Here is a 27,976-nt window from a genome sequence, read left to right as displayed (position 1 = left end):
GAGAGAGATGTACATATATAGAGATGTGTATATATAGAGAGAGATGTAATATAGTATATTCTAAATTATATGTAATATAGTATATTATAATATATTTCTGCTATTTGATTCGCTCAGTATGTTTCCCAGAAGTTGCTATTTCTGTCCCAAAACTGACAAAACAAACATATACTGGGTTAGATTGTTGTATTGAGTAATCGTGTAATTGAGATAAAACATTCAGTTTGAAATAATGAATACAAATTAAAGATAAGTGAACTGTTTGTCAACTACGATCAGTCAACCAAAGTAGACAGTACGCTTAGCTCGCCCCTGAGAAAAATCCAGCAGCATCTGCTGAACCACGATTGTCTGAACCACTGTTATTCCAATTCAATTTCAATGCAAATCATGTCCAACAGTAATATCCAAAAGAACCAAAATACAGAAAGCAATATTCTGCATTAATTTCATACAACTGGCCCGTAGTGCATTAGTCGCTTCATGTATTTTGATAGGATACAATCATTACATAACCAATGTGCTTTCATTATTATAATGATGCATTATTCAAACATTATTTGTGTTCCTTGGAGAAAATAAAATCTGGGCAAAACCAAGTCCTGATCTTGTCATGTACACCTGTAACATTAGTAAACAGATTTGTGGGTTGCAGCATATGAACTTATATACATATTAATCCATGTTGAATATTTTAGCCCTGGACAGGAGAGGATCATGAATGAAAATAACCCCAACAACTGAAGTTCAATGGCAACGCACAGAACCTACTGTATATAAGCCTTAGCCCTCCTACGCTATAGCCATAAGTAATTCATAAGAAATCTTTATTTCAGTATAGCTATGAGAGAGAAACTGAGAGAAGCAGTGAGGAAAAGTATTTGGAACTTTGTCAACACAAAAGGGGAAAAAAGCACCAGCTCTGAAACATTCATGTGGACAGGACGGAGCGTGGTGATGCCTCACTCTTTTAAAGGAAACAGATTTCCTAAAGGGGAAGAATTAAGTCATGCTTACACTGCACTGTGTACATAAATCATACACCAACTAGGTTACACACAGTATTCACACATTGTAACCATACCTGTATAATGGGTGGCATTAGAAACTTTCTTCAATTTTGAAGAAAATGCTTTTTTTCTCTCTGAAATGAAGAAGGAGTAGGATGGATCCTTGGGGAACATCTAATGAAGCCATCCACTTAACGACTGTAAAGTTAATTGTCATGTTTAATGATGCAGGGTTTCGCTCCAGCTCTACGCACAGTAGAACCACATAGAGGGAGAAGAGAGAGATCAATTAAGAAGAGGAGAGAGAGGAGAAAGGTGGGAAGGAAAAGAGGGAATGAAACAGGAAGGAAGAAAATATAAAGTCATTGCCTGACCTGTCCAACATGGTGGACTAGAGAGGCAAGATACACACTTGTGTATAGCCGATAAGTTCTGACCTCACGTGTCTTTCCAGAAAATAACCACAATCTATCTTACCGTTATGCCACAGTTCCACTCAACAACTGTTAAGTACCGAATCAATATTTCACAGAGACAGCTGAAGCTCAGACCTCTCCAAACAATAGAATAGAACAATAGATGGCCATCAGGCATTGACCTTGCATTATTCATTCATTCTCTCCTCTCCAAGTAAGACACATCACAAAAGGGGATGCAACTTACCAAACTTCAGATAAGTGAATCTCAACATGCATCTTTCCTATCCACAAAAACTTTGTGGCAATTTATGATGTTTCAGGCCATCTACGATCACTAGTCTACCCAGGAGACTGAGTGAGAGGCCTTTGAAACACATTTTTTGTGAATCTTATTTATTCAATCTAACAATAGACATGGAGTGGCGTACAACTACAGAATTGGCATCCAGGCCAAAAATGCACAGTGGACCACGGGAAGAGATTTTAAGGTACCTCAAAACACATTCCGCTCGTCTCTTCAAGTGGGATTCATTGAAAGTTCCTTTTTAATACGCAATTTGGTATGGTGTTAAAAATATGTGCAACCGTTAAACTGGTCTAAGTAGAGCAGATCTGTATCTCTCCACTTCAATCAAAAGATGCTCAACAAGAACATCAGCAGAGCATTCTCATTAATATGAGAATGAGTTATCTAAATTAGAAATGGACTAATTATATTCTAGTACGGCAGTCAATCTTAGCGAGTGTTGCACCTCGACATCCAAAGTCATTGAGAGCAGAAAAAGTGAGTTGTTCTGTAAAGAGGAAGAGTGAGGGAAAGAAAGAGAACATATCACCTGTTGGACTATATTAAGTAGTATAGACTTAAAAGTCAAGTTTGTTCAATCATTTCAACCCGTTACCCGCACAACTGATGTCAAATATGTCTGTGTTAAAAAACATACAGTAGTGACTATACTTATGGCTGGTCTAGATAGCATACAATAGCTGATCCTTAAACGATTTGCCTGCTGCTATCTGCTGTGCAAAGTGAGTTCTCACAGCAAATGGTGCATACCACTCCCAGCAGTCCTTTTTACAGACAGGCTCACTGGGAGAGAAGTACAGTGAGAGAGAGGAGAGAGGAATGTGAAGGAGAGCCAAGGATTCTGCTTTTCTATTACAGATCATAGTGCCAAGGCCAAATTCAGTTCCTCTCTGCCCCTGCTCTCACATGCTTAGGAACGTTCAGAGAATGGTTTACATTGACGTTGTGTGTGTGTGTGTGTGTGTGTGTGTGTGTGTGTGTGTGTGTGTGTGTGTGTGTGTGTGCGTTCATGTGTGCTCCTGTCTATGTGTGTGTGTGTGTGTGTGTGTGTGTGTGTGTGTGTGTGTATAGGCCTAAGATGACCATGCCTGTCCTCTGAGTCTTTTATTCAGCAAATACACAGCCAACATATCATCAGACCTTCTGCTTCAGCTTAATTACTACCTGCTCTGAGAGCCCATAGTTATGTGGTTAGAGGCAGTTGTGCCCAGAACAATCTGTACACTCTTAGAGAAAAAGGTTATATCCAGAACCTAAAAGGGTTCTTCAGCTGTCCGCATAAGAGAACCCTTTTGGAACCCTTTTTTCTAAGAGGGTATACTGTAGTTTAGCTTTGCCCCATAGACACACACTGAGCCAAGATCATGTTTTACTAACTGCAAGGTCAGCAGGAGGTACCACATTGTCCTCCAAAGCGGCCCTGTCATTTCTAATTATTTTTGTTCACTTTTAAAATATATGTTACTTGCCAGAGAGTTGTGGTTTTATTGTTTCTAAAGCCAACAAAAACAACCCTCTCTCAACATATTCTAAAAATGTTTAGAGAGCAAAGGCATTACTGTTATATCTGCTGTTATTCTCCTGTCTTATCCGGTGTCCTGTGTGAATTTAAGTATGCTCCCTCTAATTCTCTCCCTCTCTCCTTCCCCTCCCAGAGGACCTGAGCCCTAGGACCATGCCTCAGGACTACCTGGCCTGATGACTCCTTGCTGTCCCCAGTTTCCACTGTTCTGCCTGCGGTTATGGAACCCTGACCTGTTCACCGGACGTGCTACCTTGTCCCAGACCTGCTGTTTTCAACTCTCTCTCTCTACCGCACCTGCTATTTCAACCTCTAAATGCCCGGCTATGAAAAGCCAAGTGACATTTACTCCTGATGTACTGACCTGTTGCAACCTCTACAACCACTGTGATTATTATTTGACCATGCTGGTCATCTATGCACGTTTGAACATCTTGGAGAAAAATCTGGCCTTAATGGCCATTTTCTGTTATAATCTCCACCCGGCACAGTCAAAAGGGGACTGGCCACCCCTCAGAGCCTTGTTCCTCTCTAGGTGTCTTCCTTGGTTTCTGCCTTTCTAGGGAGTTTTTCCTAGCCACCGTGCTTCTACATCTGCATTGCTTGCTGTTTGGGGTTTTAGGCTGGGTTTCTGTATAGCACTTTGTGACATCTGCTGATGTAAAAAGGGCTTTATAAATACATTTGATTGATTGATTGATTGATACTGTGAGTTCAATGAATAAGGGGAGGAAATGTGTTGATGGTCTATCTTAAATCCATGCAGACATAACTGAGATTTATTTTACAACCATTTTGCACCTGCTATATCAATAATGACAGTTGAAATCAAAATTCCATGTTGAGTGACATCATTTCCTGTCAAAATGGTGACAAGAGATCCAGAATGCTGTCCCACTGTTACTTACTTTCCGCTGAACCGATCATATAAACAAAGTTATGAAAAAAACTGCATCTTGAAACAACTGGTTTCCCTTCTCCTGAGGCATGCTGGGATTAATATCATCTCTGAAACAGTGTTGCCTCTCACCCCGGAGGTTACTAAGAGCAAGGGGATCACAATCTGTCATAACACCTTATTCTTCCTCTACTTCCCATGTGCGACTATACCGTCATTGCAGAACTCCCCTCACCTACCCTGAAGTAACATAAAGGTGCTGTGAGTCATGAAGTACAATACCAACCCTGGGGTAATATGCCTGCTACTGATACGATACAGTACCGCTTGATTTTCCATATCTACAATAGTTTTTGCAGACGACGTGTTAGAAATGTGTGAAAAATATGTTTTGACAGCTATTACATGTAATACAAAACTGTTCTTTACCAATATGAGTATAGAATGGTATCAGATGGAGAGAGGACCCTAAACCCCCCTCAACATATTACATAGATTATATCTATATGCTTTTTAATATCCTGAGTGAAATGTAATACGTTATGTGCCTTATCACGTCTGTCTGGAAGCTAGCCTGGGGCAAGGAGAGGAGAGGATAGGAGAGGAGAGGAGAGGAGAGGAGAGGAGAGGAGAGGAGAGGAGAGGAGAGGAGAGGAGAGGAGAGGAGAGGAGAGGAGAGGAGAGGAGAGGAGAGGAGAGGAGAGGATGGCTTATCAAACATCATTTCACTAAGCTTATTGAAACCTGGTAATGTGGGGATATGTAGTTGATACTCAGCACACAGTCTCCATACGCTTCAATGGGTGAATGATGCCTTTATTGGGGCCAGGTGATGGGGCACAGAATGTTGCAGGATGTTTTAATAACCATATAAACCGATAGCTGACTGTACCTGTCTCTAGTTACCCTGACCTTCCTGTACCCATACACTTCCATTCGCTCATATGTCAACATAGCTATGCGAAACATTTCACGGAGTATGTCTTCACATAAGGGCTGCGTCCGAAATGGCTGCCTATTCCCTATATAGTGCACTACTTTTTTTACCAGGGTCCACAGGGAATAAGGAATAGCCCACTATATAGGGAATAGGCTGCCATTTGGGACACACCCATGCAGTCACAGTTCTTATAGGAGAGAAACAATATGTCTGTCTCAGGTCCGTTCACACCATGAGCCAAACTGTCTCCATTTGGTTTGCTGCCAGTGCAGCTAAAATGGAAAAATAGGACAGCTTACTCATAACAGTCTGTTCGCTCTGCATGCAAACATCTGGACAAATGAGTAGTGTCAGAGTTGCAAGCCCTTTATTTCACGGATGTAGTTGATTCATTCATTTAATGGATTTTGACTGTTGGATGGCATGTCCTTTGCACAGTGTCTGACTTGATTATCCCATGGTGAAAATGTCACGTGAGACATTCCATTACTGTAGATTAACATCATATTAAAGTCATACACAACACATGTATGCGTATGTGTTGACATATACATACAGTACATGAACGTATGAAGACATGTTTGTAAAATACCAGAGCACAGGCTCTACAATCACAGGCAAGAATTCCTCCATAAACTAAACGAAAAGAGACAGTGGTTGTAGGACAGATTTCACCTTTGCAAACAACATGCAGACACTTCATTAAGGGCAGATCCCAGCTGTAGCACATCACATTGGCAGTTGGCACAATGTTCGCATTGGGGGATGTTAGTTAGCGCCATCCTCCCTGCCAGAAGTAACAATCTCCTAGCGAGCATCTCCCTGCTGCTGCCCCGCTGGAGGGACCATTCAACCTGATTGTCACAATCAAAACAAAACAGGAAATTGCACTCAGCCAGTCAGAAGCATCAAGGCTGTCGCCGAGGAAACCGATGGTGCAGTGAAACAGAAAGATACTGTACGTGCCCCTGATGTGACGAGTTGCTTATCAAATTGGCTTATCACATCTGTTCATCCAACAGAATACATGGGAACACTCTTGAGAGTGTCAAGATGATTGAGGAATGTTTTCTATCAGTTATTTCCTCTACAATATCATGCTGGCATGGTTCATAGACTTGACTGTGAACTGGAATGATGTAGAGGAGAGATTGACTGCATCACTACTTGTCTTTGTGAGAAGTATTAAGATGTTGAAAAGACTGAACTCTCTGTTCCAATAGCTAACACACAGCTCAGACACCTGTACAAGACATGCCACCAGGGGTCTCTTCACAGTCCCCAAGTCAGAACAGACTCTGGGAAATGCGCAGTACTACATAGAACTCTCCTCCACATCAAGTAACTCAAGCGAGCAGTAAAATCTGATTTAAAAAAAACTAATAAAACAACACAGACGTGGTCAAAAGTTTTGAGAATGACACATATACTAATTTTCACAAAGTCTGCTGCCTCAGTGTTGATGATGGCAATTTGCATATACTCCAGAATGTCATGAAGAGAGATCAGATGAATTGCAATTAATTGCAAAGTCCCTCTTTGCCATGAAAATGAACTTAATCCCCCAAAAACATTTCCACTGCATTTCACCCCTGCCACAAAAGTCAGGGCGCCCAATAAAGTCCAGCAAGCGCCAGGACCGTCTCCTAAAGTTGATTCAGCTGCGGGATCGGGGCACCACCTGTACAGAGCTTTCTCAGGAATGGCAGCAGGCAGGTGTGAGTGCATCTGCATGCACAGTGAGGCAAATACTTTTGGAGGATGGCCTGGTGTCAAGAAGGGCAGCAAAGAAGCCACTTCTCTCCAGGAAAAACATCAGGGACAGACTGATATTCTGCAAAAGGTACAGGGATTGGACTGCTGAGGACTGGGGTAAAGTCATTTTCTCTGATGAATCCCCTTTCCGATTGTTTGGGGAATCCGGAAAACACCTTGTCCGGAGAAGACAAGGTGAGCGCTACCATCAGTCCTGTGTCATGCCAACAGTAAAGCATCCTGAGACCATTCATGTGTGGGGTTGCTTCTCAGCCAAGGGAGTGGGCTCACTCACTTTTTTGCCTAAGAACACAGCCATGAATAAAGAATGGTACCAACACATCCTCCGAGAGCAACTTCTCCCAACCATCCAAGAACAGTTTGGTGACGACCAATGCCTTTTCCAGCATGATGGAGCACCTTGCCATTAGGCAAAAGTGATAACTAAGTGGCTCGGGGAACAAAACATCTACATTTTGGGTCCATGGCCAGGAAACTCCCCAGACCTTCATCCCATTGAAAACTTGTGGTCGATCCTCAAGAGGCGGGTGGACATACAAAAACCCACAAATTCTGACAAACTCCAAGCATTGATTATGCAAGAATGAGCTGCCATCAGTCAGGATGTGACCCAGAAGTTAATTGACAGCATGTCAGGGCGGATTGCAGAGGTCTTGAAAAAGAAGGGTCAACTCTGCAAATATTGACTCTTTGCATAAACTTAATGTAATTGCCAATAAAAGCCTTTGACACTTATGGAATGCTTGTAATTATACTTCAGTATACCATAGTAACATCTGACAAAAATATATCATAACACTGAAGCAGCGAACTTTGTGAAGACCAATACTGTACACACACTTATTGTAATGTTAAGGTATTGTGGATTTTTGTATATTGTAATTTGTAATAATGTCTTGTACGTTGTATTGATTTATTTATTGATGATGTAGGCTGTTGTTGTGTTTTGTTGTTATGTAATTGTTTTAACCCTGTTTGGATCCCAGGAAGCGTAGCTGCTGCTTTGGTAGTAGCTAATGGGGATCCTGATAAATACTAAATACTGGCATGATGGGTGCAGAAGGCAAAACTAGCTGCATAACTTTGTTTTTTTTACTTCAATTTTGGACCTTCAAGTTGCATAGTTGCATCGGAATGTTCGAGATCTGTTTGCATATACTTTGGCTGTCAACAATGGCTGCCAGAGACTACTACACTTTGCAGCTCTAGGCCAGTTCCAAACATCTAGCAGTTCTTCAATCTCTCTGTTTCAGTACAGTAAATGCATTGGGAAGGCTAAATGAGGTTTGAGGATTGTACCTCCACTTCCTCATTTCAGTAGTTACGGGGTAACATCCATCATTTAGCCCTGAGCTCTGGACAACACCATGATGACCAAGGCCTGAAGTCACTATTGTCACGCTTAACGGCTGCTGACAGGGGTGATCAACGACTGAGAAAGGTTGTCAAGGAAACTGTGCATGACGTGTATGACATACTGTATATGATCTATGTCTGTCATAGTTCTATGTCATCTGTCATAGTTCTATGTCATCTGTCATAGTTCTATGTCATCTGTCATATAGCATGTTGAGCATTTGGGTGCTTTGTTTGTTTGCCACCTAGAAGAACGTCATTTATCATACTATTTCTCAGAGGTAGAATATTGTCAGACCTACTGTATGATCCAGGTACAATAGATGTTACCCCAACCTACTCTTACCATTGGAAGGTTAAAATAAATCTGACCTTAGATCAGTTCTTTAGGTAAATCCGAATCGCTTCACTATGCTTATAAATGTGATCTGAATCAGAGTCAAATGACCAGGTACAGTAGATGTTTCCCCAACCTACTCTTACTATTGTGAGGTAAAATGCAAAAGTGACCTTAGATTAGTTTATAGGTGTGAATCAAAGCCAAATGATCATATAACACACTGAGCCAAAAACCAAGAACAACACAGGATGGTGTGTTGTTGATTGCACCCAGAACATTCAATATGTGTTCAGGTGAGAGAGACAGGAAGGACATACCTGAGTGGGCCTTTTTATTTTCAGCATGCTCACACAGGCCTGTTCCATACTGTAAGGGCCCCTGACAGGCTTTGATCGGACAGAGCAGGATATGGAACACATGTGCTTTCACATGGGGAGTGATCACAGCTGTTTCAGGGCTATCGGTGCTGAGTTGGCCTCTTACTCATCAAGGGAGAGGGTGTGTGTGAAGGGCAAGCAGGGTGTCTGTGTGTGTGGGGGGAGGGGGGGTCACTGAATGGTTTGATGAGCATGAAAACGATGTAAACCATATGCCATGGCCGTCTCAGTCACCGGATCTCAACCCAATTGAACACTTATGGGAGATTCTGGAGCGGCGCCTGAGACAGCGTTTTCCACCACCATCAACAAAACACCAAATGATGGAATTTCTCGAGGAAGAATGGTGTTGCATCCCTAAAGTTCCAGACACATGTAGAATGTATGCCAAAGTGCATTGAAGCTGTTCTGGCAGCTTGTGGTGGCCCAACGGCCTATTAAAACACTTCATGTTGGTTTTTCCATTATTTTGGCAGTGTGTTGTTCCCTTTTCTCCCATTATCCTTTGTTGTCCATGGGATATGACCATTGATGTAGTTGAATGGGAACATTTAAGGCTTTTCTTTTCATATATATATTGATGTGACATCAAAATGCTGTCAAAAACATGGACACATTTTGTGTGTGTGTGCGTGCGTGCATGCATGTGTGCGTGCGTGTGCGTGCATATTTGTGTATGTGCATGCTTCTGCTCGTATGTGTTTGTGAATGTGTGTGTTTGCATGTGCTTCCATATGTACCGTACAGTATGTAAGCATCAGTGTGAACATGTGTGGTCCATGTTTGCTCCGTAACCCCCGTGGACAAATCTGACAATGTTAGGTCGGATGGAGCACTTTCCCTCCTCCTCTTCCTCCTACTCCTCCACCCCTCCTCTTCCTCCCTTCCTTCCTCCTCCTCCTCCTCCTTCCTCCTCCTCCTCCTCCTCCTCCTCCTCCTCCTCCTCCCCATCTTCCATCCTCCTTGCCTCCCAGCCCCCCTGATGATGTGCCCATCCACTCTGGGCACTGTGGGCATCCAGTCAAATCAGAGTCCCTCCCTGTCCCAACCACCACAACCTCAAACATGACGCAGATGAGCCAGTGGTAAAACACATCTGGATGATTGTTTATTAAGTATACCAGCGTTCTTGATTCACAACTGTCTTAGGGTTTAATCAGAACGCTGGCCCAAGGCACACAGCGTTATGTAGGCTATTTAGTTCATGAGGAAAACGTTAGTGGGTTTCCGTGGCAAAAACAGTAACAGAACACGAAGATCCATGATATTTTGCATTTTGTCACCGCATGATAACAATGACAGGGGGATGATTGGGGCAGAAATCTTGATTACAAACAGACAGCTAGCTGCTGGTCCTTTTTGATAATGAGGTCCTCCTGGGCACAAACACCCTTCATTGCGCAACACATACACACACATGCACGCACATACACAGACACAAATACACACACACACACACAGTGATGGTGAGAAAAAGAAAAGTGATGGAGAGAAAAACTGAAAGATAAGAGCTTCATTAGTGCATCGGGCACCATAACACATGCAAACATTGTGTAGAAAAAGAGAGCCACACATGCTACATCTAACTAAACACTCCAGCACATCAACGGTTTGTTGACATCCCACAGCTCACACTGAACAACTGTTTACCCCCCTGCAGCGAGAAATCAAAGGCCAGTGAAAAAGAGAACAAGTTTCATTCCATTGCCAGTCGGCTTATAATATTAGGAGGCATGTCATTAGGCTCAGAAAGAAAGCTGCTTTGTATTTGCTATATTTGTTTTCACGGTCCATGCAAAGGCTATTTAGAACAAAGCTCCTATCCAGAAAACAGACATGTCCTATGGGTCAAAAGAGGACAAAGACAAAAGAACCGGGCCTAGTAAGAACATCCCACTGGGCACACACTGGTTGAATCAACGTCGTTTCCACGTCATTTCAATGAAATTACGTTGAACCAATGTGGAATAGACGTTGAATTGACGTCTGTGCCCAGTGGGATAGTCTTGCATCAGTCCCCATCGCTCTTGCGTTACTAAGGCAGATTACAAAAAAGTGAGCATTGCAAGGCTTCAACACAATATTTTTGATATCACACTTAAGTATTCAGCAGCATAGCAACTTTACACGGTATCCTTTGGTGGGCTCATTTTACGGTGGAAAAACTAGAACATTGAAATAAAACAGAAACAATGCATGGGCAAGCATTCAGATAACAGAGGAAAGCTTCTAAGGAGAAAAGTCATTGTGTGCCATTGTTTGGAGTCATTGTTTGAGCTTTGATCTTACTAGGCTTGTCTGTTTTGGGCCATAAAAGAGCTTTTGTTATACAACTCCTTTCTAGTTGTTATACTAAACAGTTCACATGCCTTTTGGAGGAGGAGAAATACTCAGGAGGGAATACAGAGTAAGTCAAACCTTCTCCCTGAAGGCACGGGAATGTGTGTGGTAATCTCTTTGAAGAGGCGTACTCGTTCTATCTCTCTCCTCTCTCTCTCCCAGTCCCCCTCTCTCTCTTTCTCTCTCCCTCTCCTCTCTCTCCCAGTCCCCCCCCACATCTCTCCCTCCCTCCCTCCAGGAGTGTTTTCCATGAAACAGGGTTGCGTGGGCAGGGTAGCAGAGTGGAGTCGGACCGCAGAGACAGAACAGAACCACAGACGGGCGTATTCCTTCTCAGAACCAGAACCGCTCCTCCTCCACTGGGCTAGGAATTGAGGTCAGCCTTGGGTTCCGGCTCCAGAACCATCTGGTCCCCATGGCTCCACTTTGCAGGAGCGAAACCAGAGCCAGAGGGAATTACTGTGGCCTGCATGCGATCATGTGCCTCAACTGCATCTGCTTGTTCTGCAACACTGACAATCTATTACAATACATGGTTAATGTCAGATGGACAAGGGCAAATAGCTACACTGCTCCATACCTGTAGAGTATGATCACTGCTTTCCATAGACTAAGATATCCACTGGAAACTAATATAAAAATACATCCCTCTCTTCAGTGGTTGATGTCCGTAAGATAGTATGTACTCAATGATAACTTGAGAAAATAATTCCTATGGTCCTAGGAATAGTCCTGTGAATTGATTCATTATGTCTTGTATCCTTTCTCTGCTTGTGTCTGTGCTTACACCATGCTAAGGGGAAATTGATCCCATATTGAGTTAGGACGGTGGGCCTACCACTGCCTGCTCGGAAATAGGAGGGTCTAGAAATTCAGTGGTCTACAGATACAGTGATTGGAATTCCGATTGGGTGAACCACAGACTTTAACAGAAATACTTTAATCACATGCTGTGACTGCTGGTTTGGATGCTGAACTGGGGGGGATTCTGAACAGTCCATGGGACACTGCACCAGTGAATGTCAACTATCTTTGAGGAAGTCCGTTTTCAGATCATTATACACAGTCTAATTCCACAAATCACAATTATTTTGATTTATGGAAGCTATTTTCCACAGAAAGCTTAACATCCCTTTTAACTATTTTAAGCTAGGGGATTTTATGCATTTTCAAATGTTAAAAATACTTATAATTAATGGTTTGCAAATAATTGCACAAAATGACATACCGAATAGCTTAATCAATCATCAAATTATCAAATAGTAGACCACATGTCTGTGGAAAATCTTTGTGTCTTCTGACCACATCTCTCTGGCTGTACTTATATACCCAATTAGCAGGAAATTACCAATTAAGATGTGGGTAATAATCTCCTGGAAGTTCATTTTCAGCTCTGTTCTATGCTGTAAGCAGATTTAGTACTTCTCCTGAGCTCAGTGGGAATTAAAGCCACTAGCATGGAACCACCTTATCTCAGGTTTCTAACATGGAGGTCTTGAGCTTCACTCTTACATCATCCTTTCCACACTCTCTGTTTCGCTCTATCCTCCTCTCTCTTTTTATTTCATTTTTCCTCTTTCAAGGTGAAGAATGATCAAATTTTCCAAATATATCGTAATTGTTTTAAGAACGTTGGGTGATAAAGGATGGTGTGGATGATTTAGATATCTTTAGAATGACCTGTGGACAAAAACGACTAAGCAAAAAGATTTAGGGTCCCCTCTTTTGGTTCTGTACTGTTATTACACCATTAAACATTCATGCATTGTTGAAATCGGTTATATCGCCACTGGTAAAAGGTTTATAAGGGCACAAACTGATAACCAACAAACCAAGTAAACAAAACACCTTATTTCACGTTTAATTCCACCATGGCATATTTAAGACGACGCACAATACAAAAGCGGACATCAGATCAAAACTCGGGCCATATACATGTGTTTGTTGATTTTTTGGGAGTAAAAACTGTTATTTCCATATATTACAATACTGAACAGCCATAATGGTAAAAAAAAAAACTACAATCTTGGATGACAAGCTACAAAAAATTATTGACAACCATAAAACAATGTGGGGTATCAAATAATTTTCAAAGAGCACTGATCTATGGCATACTTGACTCCAAACACACAGACACTGAGAATAGTGCTTAGAAACACAAGCTGTTGAAAGCGCTGTTTATAGAAGTAAAGATGGGGCGCGTATTCAACAAGTACTGTCATTTTAGAAATGTGTGAACCCTTGTAAATAATTCAAATGTCTGTCACACTTCAAATTCCTGTGACACACAGATGGATTGAAACAAACATAACCACCCAAACTACCATTTAGTAAGTGTGCAATATTTGCCAGCAAATATCCACAAAACTGGGAAATGATTGTGAACTATTATTGTATATAGGGAGCAAAAAGCATCAGGTAAGCTATACAGGCAGACAGTGCATGTAATGACAAAAGCAAGGAGACGTGTTTGTTTTGTTGTCGAAAAGGAGGAATCAAAAAAGCTTTGGCAATTATGAGAGTCCAGTAGAGTAAGTGCAAATGTCTAGTAAAATCCCATATCAATCAGTGAGAGGGAAAGCAATGAACCTATCAGGCCAGCAATGAACCTGTCTTTTCAATCTGCTTCTAAAAATATTGCAGCCATAACCTTGACATCAACCACCTAATGGAATGAGGGAAATCATTGGAATGAATGATGTTGATATGAGCTTGTATGATAAGCCATGCTGTGTAACTCGCTCTGGATAAGAGCGTCTGCTAAATGACGTAAATGTAAATGTAAATGTAGCAACCATGGTGAAGTGAAATCCAATAGATAACAGCACAATGTTAACTATGGAATGAGGCAAAGCAGATGAGACTTTATAGATGCCCAAAAAACATTTGATGAATAGAGAGAGTAAAGGAATGAAAGAACTTTGGCACATGGCACAGTACTGTACTGATGGCAAGAATAGCTTTCCTTTAGAACCCAACTTGGTACAGTAAAGCTTTGACAGACGTTATCTTTTTAAACCGTGTTAAAACCACACAACACAAACATTTCGACAGCCTGTAAAAAAAATGTTAGCTAGGTCGACATAAAATACATTATAATGCTTATATACGAACTGTTGCAAAAACTGAACTATGGGCTCTGTTACTTGGTGACTGACATTGAATAAAACTCTGTTCATACAAACTTGTACGGAACATACCGGGATATATTGTCAGCAAGTAAATACATTCTGAATATTAGCAGCGATCACTAATATATGTGATGACTTCATGTAAATTGACTGTAGCTTATCAATTGTCATAAACTTTAAGCCTTCCTGTCTTTAAAAGTTACCTCTACATATTACATTCAGCTAAATTTAAACTGGGGCCTTATCGAAATGTGGAAATGCAATAATAACTGTGAATCAAACTGATGAACTTGACGTTTGAGGTATGTCTTGCTGACAGTTCATTTTCATCCTTTCTGAAACAGCTCAGAGAGAGTATTTAATAACAACATCAATCGCGGATCCATCGCGGATCAATACATAGCAAACAGGAAACACTAGTGACTCCGTACCAAGTCCGTAGTATAGGCAGCAGCTGCACATGTAAACAACGCCATGGCGTCCATGTTTGGGGGGAGGGACAAAAGGGAGGACAGAGGGGAGGGACGGCTAACACTACTCCATGGTCCTATGGTCCAGCTTACACCAGTGTCTCTGGGAGTGTGTCTGCGTTTTCGGAGGACAGGAGTTGCCAGATCTGCCACCTGTCCCTCTGCCAGTCCTGCCACTCTGGGCTCATGGGTACCATGCCGTCCGTGGTGGGGGAAACCGAGTTCTGTGGCACTGGTGGCCTCCCACCCTGCAGGGGGTGCTGGTGAGGAGGTGCTGCGGGGGAGGCAGGCTGGGCTGGTTTAGAGGCAGCAGGGGAGAGCCTGGAGGACGAGCCACCGTACGGGGGAGGGGGAGGACGCCCTGAGAGGGCAGGACCCGAGTTGGTGGAGTTAGGGCTGGAGCTATACTGGTGTCCAATGTCATGGGGGAGGTGTGGGAGGTCCTCTGCGCTGCTAGCTGCTGATTGGCCATCGGGGTGCAGATGGGGTGGGGTCACGGGGTTGAGGCTCAGCTGGAGGCGCGGCCGTCCCGCCTCGCCGTGAGGGCTGCTGCAGACCCGTGTCACAGGGGGGTGGGGCCTGCACTCGGCCACACCCAGCGAAGTCTGTGTCTGTCGTACCACCTGCCTGGCGTCGCCTTGGAGACTGTCAAGTCCTTCCTGGGAGCTGCGTGAGCTGCCCTCTGACATGTTGCTATGGGAACCTGGAGATACAGATGTCAATGGGAAAAGTAAGAAAATGAAGATAAGTAAAAGTTTAAAAAATGGATTGTTACATTTCAACAGCTTACCTGCATAAGGCTGATCCTTCAGCCCTGGTTTCAGAGTGGAATGCCAGGCTCCCCAGATATTAGCATGCTCCTCTGATGTATAGGACATAATGAAGATGACCATGTTTAGGGACCATCATAATCATCATCATCATTATCAAGATTATTATCATCATCTTCATCCACATCATCACCTCCACCATCATCATCATTATCATAATCACCACCAGCACCACCACGATTATATCAACCACAGCTAAGTACGACTGGACAGTAGTCCTCTCACCTTTTGAGACCCAGGGATTGGACCCATGGGGGTCCCGCGTCCGTCCTGCCACCGGCCCCACCAGGGTGTACTGTTCTGGGACACGGAAGAGCCTCTCTGACCCTGGACTGGTCCCTTCCCCCAGGCGCTCAGACAGGATGGGGGAGTTGTTGTCATAGGGGGACACCTCTCCACTGGAGACCTTGTTAGAGTCACTGGAGGAGCGCCTCTCGCTCAGGGAGAAAGGATCTTCCGATCGCAACAAGTCTGGACTCCTGTGGAGGGAGGGATGAGACAAGGGAGAGAAAAGGATGGGTGAAGAGAATGAGAAGATATTGCCATAGATAATGGCTTCTTCACTTTCTCTCCACAGACTTGAACACAAGGCTAAGCAACTGCTTTCGATGAGTATTCAAAATGTGTGACTGTGATATGTGCCATGGAGCCAATGTACTCACTGTGATGCCTTTCTCCTGAGCAGATAGTCTACCACATCAGGATCAGTCTCCAGTAAACTCATCAGGACCTCATTCTGCAGGTCTGGGGGCACCTACACACAGACAATAACAGACATGACCATGAGTATGAAAAATGTATGCACTCACTAAATGTAAGTCGCTCTGGATAAGAGCGTCTGCTAAATGACTAAAATGTAAATGTAAATGTAAATGACCAAACAAGTACATAAAAAATGGTCAGTTTATGTATGTAATGGCATATTATGAGCACTAGGGGGTGCTATTGACCAAGACAACTTCATGGTGAACATGAGTCTAACTTTCTCCATCTTCACGTTTGGTGATCACAAGCCAATCAATACATGAACACATATTATAACATGGAATACTATTAAATACCAGTCTATGGATCCATGTATAGCAGGGACAGGCAACTGGCCCTTTTGTAGGCCCGTGGACAAATTTCACACCAAAAAACAAACAAACAAAACTACTTTTTTGGGGGGGGTGGGGGGCTTTATCGGGGTCTCTACTTACTGTTGAGAGTTAGAATAGTAGAATACACAAGGTGCAATTTCGAAATTTGGTTGTGCATCAGCAGTCACTCAATTAGCCCATGTCAGCACTTTTTTTGGGGGGATTGGTAAATTAGTCTAGCAGCCAGCTATCTAAACTTATGGTCGAATTACCGACCAGGGTGGGGTCCATTGATCATCAGTTATCATATTAAAAACTGCAAATATTTGCCTCCATCCCATGGCAAAATGAGTAGAATTGCATAAAATGAGTAGAATTGCATGAAATGAGTTAGAAAATTGCTAAATCTTCTCTCGGCCCCATGGCAAAATGTGTCAAATTGAAGCAAACTTGCTTTAAAACAGCAACATTTTCTCTCCGCTACGGGCAAAATGTGCAGAATTGCAGGAAATTAACTTTAAAACTAAAATGTATGCAGACCCACGAGCCATTGCGGCCCGTCATGATGAGTTCCGATTTTTTGTTGCCCACATCAAAGTTGCCCCTCCCTGATGTATAGTGTCTGGGCATTGGGCAATCAAATACATGGGTCATAAAACAAGTGATTTGGCAATGAAGCACGACAGGCCAAACACATTCAACTAAAGAGCTACAAACATCTTTTTTGGTTTACGTCAGGACCTTCAGCAACAACCCTGCCCAGTCAAAAACACAAGGTATATCATTTCAGGACCTAACAAGACCTCTTTCCAGCGTCCCTCCACTACCAAGAATTCCATGATCTGAGCAGAGGGAAAAACAACCTCTGCAAAGTGTCAACGAATACGACTTCTGTTCAGGGAAATGGTGGTGGTGGTGGAACAATCAGTGCAAGGGATTGGCCCATAAGTCCCTCTGGCAGCGTCTCAAAAGACTGTGCTCTGTAGCGGTCCGGGACTGGGCCTTGAGGCCTTTAATCAGGTCCAGGATCAGCTCTAACAGCACTAACAAAGGCCCACAGAGCTCTGTTTTCATTCTATAAGACACAGCCATTGTCTGGTAAAGCCTGGGGATTCTCTAACTTAAACACAGGCTGCGGATAGGGTGCCATTTGGGATGCAGATATGTGTTACAGAGTGGCACTGCCATCCCGGGACGAGAGAGGGAGGCGAGAGGGAGGGAGGAGAGAGGGAGGGAGGAGAGAGAGAAGGAGAGAGGAGAGAGAGAGAGAGAGAGAGAGAGAGAGAGAGAGAGAGAGAGAGAGAGAGAGAGAGAGGAGAGAGGAGAGAGGAGAGAGGAGAGAGGGAGTTGGGAGGGAGGGAGGGAGGGAGGGAGGGAGGGAGGGAGGGAGGGAGGGAGGGAGGGAGGGAGGGAGGGAGGGAGGGAGGGAAGAGAGAGGAAGGGAGGAGAGAGAGAAAGAGAGAAATAGAGGGAGGAGAGAGGGCGGGAGGAGAGAGAGAGAGAGAGAGAGAGAGAGAGAGAGAGAGAGAGAGAGAGAGAGAGAGAGAGAGAGAGAGGGGGGAGAGAGAGAGAGAGAGAGGGGGAGGAATGTGTGATAGAGAGAAAGAGGAGAGGCAGAGGTAATGGAAATGGAAATGGAATGGATGTATACGGACCCGAGACATGGAGAGTTCATCAAATGTGTCAGTGCTAAACCCATGTATTTGACATGGTAACTACATAAACAGATTGAGTTTACACAATGTAGGTTATGTAGTTGTTACAACTTATCTACAACTATGTCACCTCACCTGTGTACAGTGTATACAATGAACTCACAATGAACTGGCTATTACGAATACATTACTGTAATTACACAGTACCTGCCTTTGCAATTACAATATACGTGCAAGGTTGTATTATAAAGAGACTAAACAGGAGATGGGAAAGTGGGTAGGATATAAATACACACATACATAGTATCTCTGTATCGCTGTTCAAAGTATTACATCTATCAAACAAACACACACATACATGCGCAGCCACGCACACACACAGAACCCCCCCCACGCACCATGAAGAGGGAGTGGAAGGTTGCGATCATCCTCTGGAGGACAGCGATAACAGCGGTGCTCTCCTCGGCGCGGGCCGAACTCTGCACGCTGAACTCCTTGTCTGAACTCTTCTGCTTGTGGAGCAGGTTGGGACCAAAGATGGTGGCCAGGTTCAGAGAGGTCATCTTGTTCCCTGTCACCTGGAGGAGATGAGGACATAGGAATACAAATAGTGGCAGCTGCTTAGCAGATGGTTTTATCTAAAGCCACTGACAGCACAGTGAGTGCATACAGTTTTACTGTGTCCTGTATGTGATTCATGAATAGCATGGGTTATGTGTGGTTGTGGTTGTGGTTGCGTCAAACATCACATCCTTAGTCAAGCCACACTAGACTAGGCAAACAAGTGCAATTGATTGTCATTAACACAAAGAGACACACTATGGAAAACTATTCCTTTTGCATTATACTTCCTGAAACAAATGTAGAATACTACATTGACCTCATAGAATACTATATTGACCTCATAGAATACTATATTGACCTCATAGACTACTATATTGACCTCACAGAATACTATATTGAGTTTCCTTTTATTTTTACTGAGTGCTTCAGGAAAATAACTAGCTATGAAGAACACACAACAATGGCTAAACTGAGACTTCACCACGTTGTCACAGAGCAGCAGCCCTCTGTCTCCAACCCTCCGAAATAGCCTCGTCCCCTTGACCACATCAAGAGACCAATCAGTTACTGTGCGTCAGAGGGACACAATGACATCACAGTGTTTTGGTTGCGCGTCCCTGAGAGCTTGTTCCTCTCCCTTCTCCTCCCCGCCCTCTTCCTTCCCTCCCACCACCCTCCTCTGCCCTCCTCCCTCACCCCCTCAATCCGCACAGAGTGCTAGGAACACGAGCGCGATTAAACGTGTTGATCCGCCGTTCCACCCCCCCTGCCCGAGCCGCGAGCTTGAAATTAGCCCACTTCCTGCTTCAGATGGCAGATAGGGAACGAAGGAGGAAAAGGAGGAGAGGAGGAGAGGAGGAGAGGAGGAGAGGAGGAGAGGAGGCGGGAGGGCGCTTGGGAAAGAACATTGAGACCAATGTAGCGTAGTGGTGTGGTGGGATAGACAGAATACAGGAGAACACCAAGCCCCAGCGGAACCAGAGTCACGGAACCGGAGTGTCGGAACCCAGATGGACCAGATCACTGGTAAAGATGGTACCAAACCCAGATAGATGCTGTGGGTTTCTACCTGACCTATGAGCTAAAGGAAAGATATTATGTCTCAGTTAATCTGCCACCTCTAAAAAGGGCCTGACCACATAAATTCCATCACTCAGGATCAAAGAGAAACATCAGGCCTCAAACAAGGTCTCCTATCTTTAATCCCACAAAAGAGGGGAATTGTTCCAAATGTGTTAACGGTTGTTGGCATAAATAGATTTGTTTCATATTAAAACGGCATTAGGAAAAGCTGAAAAACATTCTTAGACAGGTCAAAACAGGACAAAGCAAATCCTGTATCCTGGCGAGCTGCCTAATATCGTCATAATCAGCTGTTAACTCAAGAAAAATAAAGTGCTAATAATCTGTTTACCAGCCCTTATTAACACCATATACTCTACATCTCCTCCCTTTGGTGAATTAATGATCTAATTAAGGAACTAATTAACCATGACGACGGTGCTAAGTGGGACTTACTCAGGTTGAAATACCTCCACCCATGCTAACATTGAATTGCTAGCTTTTCTGTGGCCCAGCTGGCTAAGGTGTTTCAGGAGGACGGTCACGTGTGTTTGCAAGACAGAGAACCCGAGATCGCGAGATCTAGTCTCAGTGCAAGTTAGTGAGGGAGGAAGCTATACTGTTGAAATGGTAGCTTGATGCCAGTTACACACCTATCCACGTTTCTAGGGAGGTTTAGGTGGTAGGGGCTTGTGGTTGTTTTGGGAATCAGGGGGAATAGTAGGGGTAACGGAGGGGGTCTTCGCCTCACCTCCTGTCCATCTTTGTCCTGGCTGTTGTGGGCATGGTTGGCCACGGTGGAGAGGAACTGCAGGAGGCGATGCAGGGTGTCACTGTTACAGGCTGGCAGCAGGTAGACCAGGAGCTGGGTGGCACTCTGCTGCTCCTCACAGTCCAGCACTACAGAGGGGAAGGACAGGGGTCAGAGGTTAAAGGTTAGAGGTCAGGGTGTCGCTGTTACAGGCTGGCAGCAGGTAGACCAGGAGCTGGGTGGCACTCTGCTGCTCCTCACAGTCCAGCACTACAGAGGGGAAGGACATGGGTCAGAGGTTATAGGTTAGAGGTCAGGGTGTCACTGTTACAGGCTGGCAGCAGGTAGACCAGGAGCTGGGTGGCACTCTGCTGCTCCTCACAGTCCAGCACTACAGAGGGGAAGGACAGGGGTCAGAGGTTAAAGGTTAGAGGTCAGGGTGTCGCTGTTACAGGCTGGCAGCAGGTAGACCAGGAACTGGGTGGCACTCTGCTGCTCCTCACAGTCCAGCACTACAGAGGGGAAGGACAGGGGTCAGGGGTTAGATGTCAGGGGTTAGAGGTTAGAGGTTAAGAGTGAGGATTCAGTCTAAAGCATTAGAAAGATGTCACCCTCTCACATACATACACACAACATACACATACCAAATATACATGTACATAGACATACATGTAGACATTGACATTCACATACACAACATTTGACACAATGTATGCACTCTGGTAGGCTAAAGCCTAACATTCACAGTGCATTCAGCATGTCTGTGTGTCATTGACCAAAGTATACACTCTTAAGTGTGGGTTTAGTGCAAACTGAGGGTGTGTCCTACTAAAAGAGGCCAACCAAGGTGATTGGGCCGAGGGCACAGAGTGAGTCTACTACTGCACACAGAGGGTAGTATTCATAAGTAGTGAAGTTGATGTTTCCTCACACATGGTGTTTATGAAGGCAGTGTAGAGCTCCTTGGTGAGGAGAGGGTCAGGCATGTCTCTGAGGAACTCTTTGAGCAGCGCGGCCACGTCATGGACACTGTGCTCCTCATCTAACTGGACGTCCACTCCCCGGTCAAACTCCTCCCTCAGCTAAGAGACAGAGAAAAACAGAACATGAGATATACTGTATATTCCACATACTTTACTGCTTATAGCGACTACAGTTAGAAAGGGAACTCACAGAAACACTCAGTCACACAGGCACATATTCACATCACATGCATGTAAACACATTCCACACACAGATACACAGATATGCACACACACACACTGGTGTGACCTTGGTGGTAAAAACATTCTCACAGGTAGTCCTGGTCCAACCGGATCTGTTCCCATATCAACCTGCTTACTCCACAATCTGACCCCTAGCATTACTCAGGATTAAAATGGGTCCACTTTGTCCAGTAAGATAAGCATTATAACCAAGTACTATATTTGATTAAGCATTATAGTGAAGTTTGAGTATAGCTTGTGTTTTAGATAAAAGCTTGGTTACAGATCTAAAAGTTGGCAGGAAGTAGCCTACTTCCTTAAGTGAGAGATGGCTGAGATTTAAGTAACTTTGAAAATACCATCTCTAAGTGATGTTGATGATATAGTCAGTTATTTTCCAAGTCAGCAAACGGGGGATTACAGTGAGAAGTCATGTAACTTTCTCACATTGTGACATTTTGATTCAACACGCTGATAGCATTGTACTCCCTGTCACAGAATGGAAACAACACCATTTAAGACTGAGACTGAGACTAGCTGGCAGCAGTGCTTGTTTTTGCTGACTTGAATGAAAGATTAGGATCTGCCATTGTGAGCGTTGCGTATGAGCTACGCAAACAGACAAGGCGAGAAGTCCAAACTCAGAGAACACAACTCAGAAAACACTAGAACCTCCTTAAAACAGAGACATTGTCCAAAAGCAACATTAAACCGGATTGAGTTTTCTGTCACAATAACCAAAAGCAAATGTTCAACTAACATAAAAAAGGATAAAAAAAAAAAAAATGCAGAGCAAAAAAATACTAGAAAGAGGGCTTACCTAGAGAGAGTATAATCACACTAGGATGATATAGGCAGAACATGCCTGTCCATGTAACCTGATTCATTATGATATAAAAGGAAAAACTGATCCTAGATCAGCTTTATGAATACAGGCCCTGGGATGGAGATTAATGCTAAAATAAATATAATAAAATAATTGGTCATTTAGCAGACGCTCTTATCCAGAGCGACTTACAAGAGCAATTAGGGTTAAGTGCCTTGCTCAAGGGCACATCGACAGATTTTTCACCTAGTCGGCTCGGGGATTAGAACCAGCGACCTTTCGGTTACTGGCCCAACGCTCTTACCCACTAAGCTACCTTATCATCCTAAAAGCCCTGCTTGAATTACAAATATGGCATTAAGGCTCGACTGCGTCCCTTTGTAGAGCAGGGCCACGACTACAGAGGAGCCTGGCTCTTCAGCCGGGGCCAAGTTCATTCGCTCTGCTTGCTTTAATAACATGCACTGAATTAATGCTAAGTGGGTGTGTATTCTCCGAAGCAGCGGGAATATCAAAACCAATGCATGAATATAAATATATTCTGTCAATATATCTACATTTTAATAACTTCTATTTATATACATGAATATCAATAGCATATATCTATATCACAGTATGCAGAAATATAATGTAATTAGCATGGGCCCCTGTAAAAAAAAAAAAAGCCTTTACAAAATCATATAGTCAACCAGAACAGTCAATGAATAAAATGTGTAATTCACAATCGACGCTTCAACTTAGTTAACCATACAAGATCACCTATTAATAAGATTCATTAAGTTATAAGGTGTCGCTGACCATTCATGGTGAGCTGAAACAACAGCTTTGTGCAGCAATGTGTAAGAACTATCAAAAAGTGGCTCTCCTAGATTCTCACCTGCCTCACTCTCTTCTTGGAGCTCCCCACTCGGAATATCCCCACCGTCTGAAGACCTGTAGGAAGAAACAGTGGATGACTGGTCAAAGAGACTCAAGCCGAATAATCACAGATGGAAGAGACATGAAGATGTAGCCACCATAACCCTCCTTTCAACACAATCAACCAATCAAATGTATTTATAAATCCCTTTTTACATCAGACATCATAGTCACAGACTGAAGTAAAACTTTACCCTCCAGACATCAAGCTCTTCTCCCATGACCCCTAAACACTAAACCCTCAAACCTAAACCAATGCTACTGTGGCTCATTCATGCCTAAGAGGACTTTAGCCCCTAACGCTCAGTCCAGCAAGTGAGGATTTAAAGACAGCGGGAGAGTGGGGGAGTAAACCCAGGGGTCGACGTTGAGAAGGATTACAAAATCGGTTCACTGAGTGTCAGGAATGAGAGGGCAGACGCTACTATATTGGTTGGGCAGTGCAGGGCGGGCTAAAGATGTGAGCCTGGAAAGTCCAACAGACTGCACCCTGAAGGGTTAGATCGGGTGAGTGATCCCTGACAAAGAGAAGGATTTTGACCACAGGAATAGAGCCGTGTCCAACACAAAGAAAACGTTTTGAAACAGGGAGGTGCTACGTGCGCTCGTTTTCGTTTTCCGTTGCAAACCTTTGACTACATCGTGCCCTACTGAACAGGCCCCAGGTGTGATCAGTGAGATGGGCTGTGTTCATTCGTACCGTACTTCTCCAGGTGCTGGCAGCAGCTGTCCACCAGGCGAGGCACCTGTCTGTAGATAGGGTTGAGGCTCAGCCTCTTGTCCCGGTGCTTCTCCTTCTTGCTGGTTGCTTCAGCAGGCAGAGAGAGCTGCAGCGCCTCCAACAGGCGGGATTGGTTATCATCCAGATCTGTGATGGAGTCCACCGACATGCCCCCCTGCAGACCCCAATGAGAGCATTATCAAGCTCACATCTACCTGAGGTCACAGACAGACACACACACACAAACACACACGAACACACACACACACACACACAGCGATAGAGTGTGTGTATGGAGTTGGTACGGTAGGCGAGTGGCGGGAGACCCTCACCCTCCTGCGTCCCCGCGGGGCGGCCTCGGGCGTGTTGGGTGACGTGGACTCGTTAGCTGTCTCCGAGGTGGAGCTGAGGGAGGAGTTACTGCTGGACAGCTCCTTATTGGTGGACCTCTTGGTGGCAAACTGCAGGATGGACGACACCAGGTCCGACGGGTCCTTATGCTCCTCCCTGGGAGGAGGGTCCTGACGCAGGCTGTCCTGGCGCTGCCTGTGGATCCGGTCGTTGGCGATCACCTGGGACAGGGCCATACCGAAGGCCTGGGGGATGCATTCTGGGGGGGAGGGGAGGGAGAGAGAGGAATGTAAATACCATATTATTATCACAGAGAGAGAAAGAGAGAGGGAGAGAGAGGGAGAGAGAGAGAGAGAGAGAGAGAGAGAGAGAGAGAGAGAGAGAGAGAGAGAGAGAGAGAGAGAGAGAGAGAGAGAGAGAGAGAGAGAGAGAGAGAGAGAGTGTGTTTGGTCGTGTGTGCATGAAAGATGTGTGTGGCCTCCTGTGTGAATGTGTTTGTGTGTGAACAAGAGAGATTATTTGATTACGCTTCTTATTGTTTTGATTGCTCTGTGATTACTCTTTGAATATTTGGACGCAGGTGCTTTTGCGCACGTATCCACGTATTCGACTACATCATATTTACTTTGAGACATTGATAGGCCCACAAGAGAAAATTGAGACATTCTTAATGTGAGCTATAATAGTAATACAAAAAAACATAACAAATGACGTTTTTAAGGTTTCCTGATTCAGGGCCAAATCCTAACTGGAGAAATGCGTGTGTAGCTCAGACGTTTGTGTAAATCATGCATTGATGTCAATGGGAGCTTGGCACGGAAATTCAAGTTACGTACATGGATCTCCAGTGAGGAACTCAGCCCTCACTGTCTGTCCAGCTTCTAGTGGACTATTGAAAAATACTTTTTTGGGTGGTATTTTCCTTTAACATTATGTATCAATTCCCCTAACAGACACAGGTCCCTGACAGTACACTCTTAGAAAATGGTGCTATCTAGAACCTAAAAGGGTTGTTCAGCTGTCCCCATAGGAGAACCATTTGAATAACCCTTTTGGGTTCCAGGTAGATCCTGCATTTTGGAAAGTCCAACAGACTGCACCCTGAAGGGTTAGATCGGGTGAGTGATCCCTGACAAAGAGAAGGATTTTCTGGTCAATGTTCTCTACCTATATAGTAATCTAAATACCCCAATTCATGTTAAATTCAAAATAATACAATATAAAAATAGCTGACACCATTCAAACCAATGAGGGCTCGAAACTTTAAAGCCAATTATCCCAGAATCATCTTTTTGCAGATAGAACCAGTCCCAAGCTCTCGATACATAAAAACAATATCAACAGTGTATTTTTATCATAGTGACCAAGAGACAACACAAGGGACATGACTGACATGTCTGAGACTGAGAGTGATAGAGAGGAAGGGAAGGAAGAAAGAAAGAAAGAAAGAAAGAAAGAAAGAAAGAAAGAAAGAAAGAGAGAGAGAGAGAGAGAGAGAGAGAGAGAGAGAGAGAGAGAGAGAGAGAGAGAGAGAGAGAGAGAGAGAGAGAGAGAGAGAGAGAGAGAGAGAGAGAGAGAGAGAGAGAGCGAGAGAGAGAGAGAGAGAGAGAGAGAGAGAGAGAGAGAGAGAGAGAGAGAGAGAGAGAGAGAGAAAGGCAATTATCATAATGGAAAGAAGGGATCAAGCTAAAAATAGCTGTTTACAGACTTGGTTTTTCGCCGCTCAGGATTATCAACATGAAACAAATCTCCAATTAAATATTTAAAGATACCATCTGTGTTTCGATGAACACGCCAAAAAGAGATTACTACACATGCTACGAATAAAACAGATTAAACTAAATCTGATAAAACGTCTCATCCAGCCTCTATTTTCCCATAAATAAGTCAACAAGGAACCATTTCTTAACAGTAAGTCAGTTTAAGACTTCTCTGCACGTAAGCCCACCACATTAGCCAGGTGGTCTTTGATTCCAGTTAACAATAAAGTCCTGAGACTGCCTGCACAGCTACAAGTCATTTTTAGAACAGGCTCATGGTCTTGTAAACTCAATTAACAGCGTCCGTGTGATCTGGCACTACTCTCATTCTCTGTCTAGGAGAGAAACGAAACTATTTTAGTGTGCATACTCAAATTGAGCACACTAAAATCAACTACTGTAACAACCTTTAGAGCAAGTGTGTCTCCAAACCAGAACAGAGAGAGATACAGAGTACAGCAAATGTTAAGCCATGTTAGGTTCAATTTGTTAACCGTTGTTGACATTGGATGACAATCTATCTTCCGGTCAACACAAACCCAAGGTCCACCCAATCACAAGACAAAGGCATCACCCAGACAGATTTCTGTTTCAGTCCCCGAACTCATTCTGTTTTTGCAGTGCAGTGGTAGAAGGCTACATTATAAACAGGTCCCTCTCAGGATTGAGTTTGATGCAGTGTGTACCCTAATGTAAGTAAATGTACTATGGTTGTCTAAACAGCTGAGAGAGAGGCTGCTCCAAAGGCCAGTATGGCATCACATCAGCCCAATGGACCAGAGCACATGCCACATCATCACACATGTTCCACTCTGGTGACAGACTGAGCCAGAGCTTTAAGACAACACAGCACAGCTGGGATATAGAGAGAGGGAGAGAGGAGATGGAGAGAGAGGGATGGAGGGAGGGAAGCAGGGAGAGAGAGAGGGATGGAGGGGAGGGAGAGAGAGAGAGATGGAGGGAAGCAGGGAGAGAGAGAGGGATGGAGGGGAGGGAGAGAGAGAGGAGGGAAGCGGAGAGATAGGGATGGAGGGAAGCAGGGAGAGAGAGGTGGGGGGAGAGGAAGGGAGAGAGAGATGGAGAGAAGCATGGAGAGAGAGAGGGATGGAGGGGAGGGAAGCAGGGATGGAGGGAAGCATGGAGAGAGAGAGGGATGGAGGGGAGGGAAGCAGGGATGGAGGGAGGGAAGCAGAGAGAGAGAGGGAGAGAGGGGAGGGAGAGAGGGATGGAGGGAGGGAAGCAGGGAGAGAGAGAGGGAGATATGGGAGGGAGAGAGCGGAGGGAGAGAGGGGGAGAGAGAGGGATGGAGGGAGGGAAGCAGGGAAAGAGAGAAAGAGAGATAGTCATCATGTACTAAACAACCACATA

The 27,976-nt window shown here is 44.1% G+C and overlaps 1 protein-coding gene across 1 annotated transcript in view; it reads right to left on the bottom strand.

Annotated features, from left to right (window-relative positions):
* Positions 1-13,121: 13,121 nt before the first annotated feature.
* LOC121535968 (rho GTPase-activating protein 6-like) overlaps positions 13,122-27,976 on the bottom strand; it is a 69,623-nt gene continuing 54,768 nt past the window's right edge. Inside the window, exons 4-13 of the mRNA XM_041843211.2 lie at positions 24,830-25,107; positions 24,477-24,672; positions 23,736-23,791; positions 21,759-21,909; positions 20,828-20,976; positions 18,849-19,028; positions 16,379-16,470; positions 15,942-16,195; positions 15,677-15,748; positions 13,122-15,589 (exon numbers count right to left, since the gene is read on the bottom strand). Coding sequence (XP_041699145.2) covers positions 14,976-15,589; positions 15,677-15,748; positions 15,942-16,195; positions 16,379-16,470; positions 18,849-19,028; positions 20,828-20,976; positions 21,759-21,909; positions 23,736-23,791; positions 24,477-24,672; positions 24,830-25,107 — 2,042 coding nt within the window. The 3' untranslated portion in view covers positions 13,122-14,975. The remainder of the gene's footprint in view (positions 15,590-15,676; positions 15,749-15,941; positions 16,196-16,378; positions 16,471-18,848; positions 19,029-20,827; positions 20,977-21,758; positions 21,910-23,735; positions 23,792-24,476; positions 24,673-24,829; positions 25,108-27,976) is intronic.

This window comes from Coregonus clupeaformis, chromosome 29 (assembly GCF_020615455.1).
Source record: "Coregonus clupeaformis isolate EN_2021a chromosome 29, ASM2061545v1, whole genome shotgun sequence".
Lineage (NCBI taxonomy): Eukaryota > Metazoa > Chordata > Actinopteri > Salmoniformes > Salmonidae > Coregonus > Coregonus clupeaformis.
The sequence above is the reverse complement of the archived record's forward strand: the minus strand, read 5'-3'. Positions and strand labels throughout refer to the sequence as shown.